Below are 8,925 nucleotides of genomic sequence, written 5' to 3' on the forward strand. Positions count from 1 at the left end.
AAAGATTTGCTACGACTAAAGTGGGCGGTGTTGTTCAGGGCGAGGCCGTGCAGCAGCTCAGGGAGGCCCTGAAGATCCTGGCTGAGAGGGTCCTGATCCTGGAACACATGATCGGGATTCACGGTGAGGAGCGGAAAAACAAAACAAGAGGTGGAAGAAAGTATTCTTCCGAGCAGAAAAACATGGAGTGGATTTAGAGACTGGGATTGGATTCATGACACTTATTGGACCTTTAAATTTAAATCTAGAGACAGAAATGAAAATCAGCTGAGCCCAGTGAAGACTTTGATCATTTATCTTTCCTCAGAACTAAGAAATGTGCACTTATTGTTGGTTCTGAGGCTCTGTCTGGCTCCCATCTACAACATGAAAGTCATTTGTATCGAAGCCAAGAGAGGACAGGCTTAGAAATTTATGTCGATTTAGTTATTTGATCTAGAAAAGTTTGTTTTTTCGTCAGAACTTGCAAAAGTATTTGGCCTTGCCTGACCATTAAACCATATGGGACTGCATAGAGTTACAGCTTCCACTCTTTTGGGGAGGCTTTCCCTCCAGACTTTAAAGTGTTTCTGTGTGAATTTGTGCCCCGTTCATTCTGTAGAGCGTTTATGAGATCAGGCACTGGACGGGAAGTTTTGACAAACTCCGTTCCAGTTCATCCCAAAACTCATGAAACCAAGCTGTTATAGTCCCTGCTGTCGAGTTGCTACTGAAAAGACTTTTCTTCAAAGGGTTGCCACAAAGGCTGAAGCAGAAAATTGTCCAAAATGTGTTGGTATGCTGAAGTAGTGGCATCGCTCGTGACTGGTAACGGGTGCTTTTCTACACGTTGCTGACATTAAGCACCTCCAAGTAGCAGGACGGTGATCTGAATGATGCAACTGGGTTCAACACAAGAATCTTTGCACCGCATTCGTCTCATTAGAGCCAGAAAACAAAACTTTTCTTTTTTCTTTTTGGATCACAATTGTGTCAAGATTCAGGAGGAGCAGTGTGGCTTCGGTCCTGGTCGTGAAACAGTGGACCAGATCTTCACTCTTGCTGAGTTTCTAAGGGGCCGTAGGAGTTGGCCTCTCCAGACTACATGTTTTGTGGACCTGGAGAAGGCTTGTGACCGTGTTCCCTGAGGGGTGCTTTATGCGAATGATGGGGTTCTGTTGGTGTCTTCGAGACATGACCTTCAGCGTGCACTGGGGTGGTTCGCAGACATGTGTGAAGTGGCTGGAATGAGAGTCAGCTCCTCTAAATCTGAGGCCATGATTCCCCACCAGACATGGGTGGAATACCCCCTCCAGGTCAGGGGACAATCTTTGCCTCAGATGGAGGAGTTCAAGTATCTGGGCATCTTGCCTATCATGATGGAAGGATGGAGTGACAGATTGGTGCCTCTTTCTCTGTAATGAGGGCGTTGCTTCAGTCGGTCGTGGTGAAGAAAGCACTGAGTCGAAAAGTCAAGCTCTCGATGTACTGGTCTGTCTGCATTCCAACCTTCACCTGCGGTCATGAAGTTTGGATCATGACCAAAAGAACAGGATCCTGGATACAAGCAGCTGAATTGAGCTTCCTATGCAGCGTGTTCAGCCTGAGAGATAAGGTGGAGAGCTCTGTCATTCGGTGGGAGCTTGGAGTATAGCCGCTGCTCCTCTCCAGTGAAAGGAGTCAGTTGAGGTGGTTTGGACATCTGATTAGGACGCCTCCCTTTAGAGGTTTTCCAGGCACGTCCCACTGGCAGGAGGCCCCGAGGAAGACCCAGAAAACACTGGAGGGATGTCAAAGTTCATGCTCAATCATCCAGGTACAAAATCCAATAATGGTCAATCAGGTCATCTGGACAGTTTCTTTGGGGAGGGATGGTGTATTTCCTCTGGACTGGGAATGTCTCGGGGTCCCCCAGGATGAGCTGGAGAGGGAGTCAGGGTTTCTCTTCTAGACCTGTTGCCTCCACGAACCAACTACATCTTTTAATAATGTTTTTTTTTTAAGATATAATAATAACGATCTGCTTGTCACCGGGCTTTGCAATAATTCAAAGCTAAAGTTAAATGTAGAAAAAAACGTGTCACTATTTATCTTAGAAAAAAAAAAAAAAAGAGAAAAGCCGTAACGTATTTGAGCCGTTCATTGGATTTGCCGTCTCCTCACAGTCTCTAATAATTCCTGCAAATCAGAGGCAGACTGCCTGTGTGCTGACTGTTTTGTTGTTGTTGTTGTTTACACAGAGACCTCTGAAGGATCTGGGTTTGATGGCCTCTCTGACCCGGCGTTGTTCTCCAGCCTGAAGACGAAGCGTCGCCAGCCCCTCCCTCAGACTCCGGTGCTAAACAAGAGGCATAGACGGGTCCCTCTTTAATGCCGGGATCAGATTTTTCCATCTGTGTGTATTATTTAGAAGAAGTATCGGTAAAAGCTCACATAACTGGATGTTTAATTGTTTATTTGTCAGACTTTTTACCCGTCTCCTCTGACACAAACCAGCGGGTGGTGCGAGATGTTGAACATTTCCTCCACGTGAAACGATTTCCTTGTGTTTGCCATCGTGTCGCTGCAGAATTTTAGGGCCCACATGTACAAAAACACCTCACGAATCTCATAAAGTACGATGAAGGTTTTGGCAACGTTCTTCCGTCAGGTAAAAGATCGTATCAGTTTTCTTCTTGGCAGATGTTGGACATGAGATTTTCTGTTTAACCCCCAGGCTCCACTCGTGTTACTGTGGGTTTGATTTTTCTCGTGCTGCCATCTCTCGGTGATGTTCAGACGGAGGCTTTCAAGAGTACCTGCCTAAAATAAAGTGCACATCTGGAAACCTGAAGGAAGACAACGCCGAGGTCGGTTTGAAAGCTGACGGGATGAAATCGACGTGTTCTAAAACTCCTCCGAGGTTTTCTATCTGGACTGTTCAATAAGTCTCTGGGAGACGCAGCTGTTTGTTTCTGAATAAAAACTCTCACCATGTTTGTGACGATCTTTGTTTTCTCACAACAGCGCTGAATCATCCAGACCAAAGTTCTCAAGTGTAACCTCCTCTTTGTTAACGATAAGTGTGTGAACGGTTATAAATCATTCTCACGCTGACGATCCATTTTTCTTCTGCACGGTTTTCCACACGCAACTCGTTCTGCAGATTTTGTGCTATTTCAACACTTCATACACGAAAAACATTCAGGACATTCCTGCTAGGACTTTTTGGTATTTGTGTAATTATTACTTTTTTTTAAATATTTAGCTTTGTGGGCCATGTTTTCCCTCATTGAAAATGAATATAGCTCTTCACATACTTCAAACTCTTTGTGCTGTTTACAACTTTTGCACATTTCAGCTTTATTCTGCCAACTTGAGTTTATAATCTCCTTTTATCTTTCTGTGAATTCAACTTATCTGCATTTTCAGCTACGTTTAAGGCATTTTCTGCTATTTTTGCCTCTTTTTTTTGTTGCTAATTTCAGCCTTTTGTCATTCTTGGGAATAATTGCAATTTTTACACTCAATCAACCTCGTTCTGCAAATTTCAGATATTTTTAAGCCATTTCAGCTACATTATTTGTTAATTTTAAAATGTCTCTGCTTATTTCAATTTATTTATTTATTTGCTAATTACAGATGTTTTGTAATCAGATAGCCTCTCGTTGAATATATCAGCAGTTTTTCTGCAGCTTTCCACTTTTCTTTTCCTGCTTTCAGCAAATGTCAGCTGTTTAAATTCAACTCACATTAACAGTTTATTGATGAAACCTTTTCAGCTGGTTTCAGCTACTTCAACAGCTTTCAGCTAAAATCATTCAGCTGGAAGCATTCACACTGCCTTTTTACAGGAATTTCTCGAGTTCTGAGTTGAGTTGTAGGGATTTTAAACAATACTAAAAGAAATATGCTATAATAAAATTATTAGCACATAAAGTGGAAAGAAATTGCTTTGGGTGTTTGATGCCTGGACAAATGAAGAATAAAGCAAAAAATGTTGAAATCTTGTTCTAAAAAATGATTTAAACAACAGTTTCACTGCAGGAACTGAACTTTACAACAAATGAAAATGCAGAATGATTATTGCTGAATAACTTGCTGAAAACAGCTGAAATTAGCTTAAAAAACATGCTGAATTGTAGCTGAAGTAAAAGAACAAGCCTTAATTAGCAGAAGAAAACAGAAAGAACATGTTTGCTGAATTAGGTTTAAATTAGCAGAAACAAGCACAAAAAATTGGAAATTAGCTAAAAAAAGGCTGAAATTAGCAACAAAAAATTGCTGAAAAGAAGGTGAAAGGACAGATAGAAGCTTAAACTACTAGAAGAAAGAGGAAAGAGCTTGAATGAGCTTAAAAGAAGGTGGAATTTGCTGAAAAGGCTAAAATTAGCATAAAACAGCTAAATAGTAGCTGAAATGGCAGAAAAACACTAAAACTAGCAGAGAAAATACTGAAAGGAGCATAACAAGCTGAAATAACATAAAGAAGTTAATTAGGTTGAAAATAGTAAAAATGTACCATGAAAAACTTGAATTGATCTGAAAACAGCTGACATTAGCTTAAAAAATATAGCTGAAAAGTTGGAACAAGCTGAAGTTAGCAGAAAAAAGCAGAAATAACATGTGTTTAACCAGTTATGCTGAAAGAAGCAGAAATGAGCACAAAAAGTGGAAATTGTCTGAAAAGCTGAAATTAGCGTAAAAGCAGGTAAATAGTAGCTGAAATAGCTGAAAAAGCCGAAACTTGCAGAATAACCTGAAAGGCGCATAACAAGCTGAAAATAGCAGAAAGAAGTTAGAAGAAGCACAAAAATTTTCTAGTTAGCAGAACAAATCTGAAAGGCGCACAAAACTGCTGAAATTAGCTGAAAAAAATATTAAATTTTGCACAAGCTGAAAGAACCTGAAGCAGAACAAAATGTGAAAGGAGCGGTAAAAGGTTGTAAACGGATCTAGAGATATGAAGGATGCAAAATGAGCTCAACTTATTTTCTGAGAGCAAAAGTGTCTGAAAAGGCTAAATATTTCAAAAAGCTAAAGTTGCACCAATACCAAAGGCACAGCAGGATAGTCCTGAAAGAGCTGAACGTTTTGATTTATGATTTGTTGAAATGGCACAAAAATTGTGGAATGAGAAAGATGCTGAAAAAACATACGGAAGAAAAATGGATCACAATAGTGTGAATGCTTCATAAGCACTCGCAGCATGTGTGGTAGTAGCTGAGAGTCATCCTCAACAAGTACTCTGAGCTCTGACACATCTCACATTTTGACACGAGGTCCATGAAGGAATGCTCGCTCGGCCGGTCTCATTTTGGATCGACGCCTTGAGGAGTCGGGTCTGCAGAGACAGATCCCACAGAACCTCATGAGAACTGATCCGTGTGGTTCTGGTCCCTCCTCTGCCCTCTTCATGGATCCTTTCATCTCCCCCATGTCTGCCTGCTCCTGTCTCTCTTGTCATGTCCCCTCCTCCTCCTGTCTGTCTCTCTCTTGTTTTTCCTGTCTACTGAACAGAGACGTGTTGATACGAGGCCCCGCTCCCTCACACATGGGGGGGGACGAGTCTCTGGTGCTTTTGATCAGCTGCAGGATCAGACATGTCCCTGGTTCCCCACCCCCCACCCCCACCCTGCGTGCACTCCAGTGACTGATCATGAAGACGCAGACAACCCAAGACACACACCCACTCGTGTTCTTCCTGTTAATCATACGAGCATGGGCGCGCACACACACACAGCGCCAAGGGCACGCGTGTTGTGCCCCCCAACACAACTTGGGGGTGGGGGGGTTGTTGCCGGACACAAGGGAGCGAAAGCGAGATGGTGTGTGTGATTTTTTTTTCCCCTTTCTTGCCCTTTTTTTAAGCTTCTGACAGTAAGATGGATGATTGCAATCACAGGAGCCATCAGTGAGCCGGAGCGGAGGTCTACGGGCCGGGAGACACAGCCATGGGAAACCAGCCGTCAGATTAATGCTGCCATGGGAACAATGTGCTGTTTATTTGTCTGCTGGGGGGGCGGGGGGTGTTGTTTCATATGCATTTTCTCCTCTGTTTTTCTCCAGCCCACTCTCTCTGCAGCCTTTTGAACATAAAGGCCTGCTCATAAAAACGTGGCAGGCTTTGTGACGGGGGACAGAAACAGATTCCGTAGTTTCAGCCCGCTGGAAGGCGACGCACCGGTACACGTATGTCCGATTTTACAGCAATTACACGGGCGCCTTTGATCCCTGAAGACAACGACAGGCAGACTTTTGTCCTCATAGTTAATGGACGAGTTTTAAGAGAAACATCTGTTGCTGTACAAATGAGATTAGTGCGTCTCTAGCTGTGGTGGGGGCCCCCACAGAGGGTATGAATGGCACTGCTGCTGATGATGATGAGGAGGCCTGAAAGATCATTGTAATGAGCTGAAACTGGTGTTTAAATGGGTTTAAAACGAACGAGACAGCCCTAAATTCTGGGTATTCGTTAGTCCTGACTGTGTTTAACTGTGAACGAAGCGTTTGCGTCTCGGAATCACTACCTCATATCGATGCATCCAGTATTTCACCTTGTTGCCAAGCAACCACTCACCTCATGCTCCGTAAACTTGTCAGCCTGTGACACCAGGTGATGTTTCATCCTGCAGCGGAGCCACGGAGAAGAAGAGTTACGGGGCGCCGCAGCGCTTTGGATCATACCTAATCAGTACTTTACTGACTTTGCTTTACATTATCTGCCTGGTTATTGGGGAGGTTTATGTTTTGGTGCAATTTATTAGTTTGATTTAAAGTTATCCACATGCATAAAACTCTTCCCTCCTCCCTCCCTGATTCTTGTGGGTCAAAGACCCACGGGAGGCGTCTGCTCGGGATCAGCTCATGATAAATCACAAATAAAGCTGCAGCTCAGAAGTCCACAGAGGCACAGCTGCCTGAAAACCTGACCCAGATTCAGGACGATTAAAGTGACAGGTCAGAGGTTTGGGAGTGGGGGTTCAGCATAAGTGCTTTAAACAAGTAATATCTTACCTGTTGTAGATGAAAGGGGTTTGACACCGTCTTAACTCAATTCTAAAAAGATTCAAAATGATTCAAGCAAAATGCTCTAATATGGAGCTTTATTTCCTTCTCAGTTTCACACTCCACAATAATTTAGAAAAAATATATAGTTTTTTAGTTCCCTTCCTGCAAGAGTATTATAACATATCTGTCAGAAAAATGGTGTAATATCAAATTAGGGACTGAGCTGGTGAATCTGAATCCTCACTCTGAATCAGGACTAATGAGTCCAAGGTCTAGTTCCTACATGTCCTCTACCAGACTGCTGCTAAGTTCGCAAGTCAGCAGACTCACCAGAAAAGCAGCTGAATCACTGAAAATACTGCAGACTCAAATGAGTCGAATCTCTGATTCGGGTTAAAAACTCACAATTCAACAGTGGACTCGAGTCGTAACATCTACGTTTATGTGTTTTACATAAATAATATACATTCAACCTAAGTTAGTGTTTTCCTTATATTTGATTTGCACACTTTTGGTGTTTGCTTCATCATTTAGCTTTTTGACTGTTTATTGGTGTGTGCAGAATTGTAAAAAATGAATAAAATGTCTGAAAAATACAGATATAAATCCTTAATATCCATACAGCTGTCCCCATAGGAGTTTTTATTTGTTTTATTTTGGGGTGGGAATGGTTGGGGGTGCAGCATAAACGATTCAAGTGAACTGAATCATTTTAGTGACTCGCTCAGATTAACCCGAGTCTATAAAGTGAACTACATTTATCACCTCTGTTAGGTGCAAAAGTTTATAAAACAAAACGGGTCAATTTTTTTCAGTTGGAGTTGTTTTAAGATGGCAGCAATCCATTTTGGCCCTACAGCTACAAATCAAGCCCAAATCATCAGCCTTCCACCACCGTGCTTCACAGTTAAAATGAGCTCTGAGTTTGTTGACTGAAGCTTTGTTCTCCAAACTCAGACCGTTTGAAGATCTATCTACAACAGATAAGATATTAACTGAAATGATATAAACTCAAGTTGTTTTCTTTTTTTCCTCTTGTGCACTTTACTCCACCATAAAACGCAATAAAAGCAGAACGGACCTTAAACCTTAGGGCTCGAATGAAACCTTAGAGTTTAAATATTAATTTTTGAACAGAGTTTTAGGCCTATAACTTTAAATAAAAGGGACTTAAAATGAATTAATTTTCTTCATTTATCACTGGATGCGTGTATCAAACATAAAGTTTAGTTAATATGAATAAAAGTGCAGGTTAAGTCCTGTTGAAAGCAGAGTTTAAAATGAAACAACTCTAAATGACGTTATAAGGTCATAAACCTGGACACACTGACTTCTGGACACAAAACTCACCAGCTGTGTTCAACATAACGTCCAGTGTCTGATTTCTACGAATAATAATGTAAAATGTGTTCATTCTTAACGTTTTTTGTACCGTCTGGTCACCAGAGGAGGCGGTGTAGATCAGTTTTTGTCTCTAAACCTGAGTTCTTGATTGTTTGATCATCTTTCAGTTTGAAAACTTGCAGAACCACAGACAGAAACGTGAGCATCAGAAAGACTTCACACACGGGAGACCACAGGGTTGTGCTTCCAGTAGACGAGTGGGTTTATGTTTGTGAACAAATGGTCGGGACTCATTAAGTACTTGTGAAGAAGCGTGTCTGACATGCTGCCTCGCCTGTTTCTGGTATCAGAACCTTCCTGCTGGGTGTTTTTTTCCAGAAGAACTGGAGGAACCAGGTGTTTCCTCTGATGATGTAACCTGCAGAATACAGGTTGGACCAGGACGGTGAGGAGGTTGTGTTTAAATAAGAACGAGACATCAGGAGGATGAAGCCAGCACAGCTAAAGGCTTGAAACGAAACTGTTTACAGTAAAGGGACAAAGAGTCCGGCTGTTCTGATCCCAACTGCTGCCAGAGCTCAGAGACTTCAGCTGCTGCCAGAGCTCAGAGAC

At 42.2% G+C, this 8,925-nt stretch overlaps 1 protein-coding gene across 1 annotated transcript in view; it reads left to right on the plus strand.

The window, feature by feature from the left end:
- LOC119410634 (collagen alpha-1(XXVI) chain) overlaps positions 1-2,478 on the plus strand; it is a 33,720-nt gene extending 31,242 nt beyond the window's left edge. Inside the window, exons 13-14 of the mRNA XM_037677519.1 lie at positions 39-123; positions 2,220-2,478. Of these exons, the coding sequence (XP_037533447.1) occupies positions 39-123; positions 2,220-2,350 (216 nt within the window). The 3' untranslated portion in view covers positions 2,351-2,478. The remainder of the gene's footprint in view (positions 1-38; positions 124-2,219) is intronic.
- The last annotated feature ends 6,447 nt before the right edge of the window (positions 2,479-8,925 follow it).

The sequence above is a fragment of the Nematolebias whitei genome, chromosome 6, assembly GCF_014905685.2.
Source record: "Nematolebias whitei isolate Nwh7 chromosome 6, NemWhi1, whole genome shotgun sequence".
Taxonomy (NCBI): domain Eukaryota; kingdom Metazoa; phylum Chordata; class Actinopteri; order Cyprinodontiformes; family Rivulidae; genus Nematolebias; species Nematolebias whitei.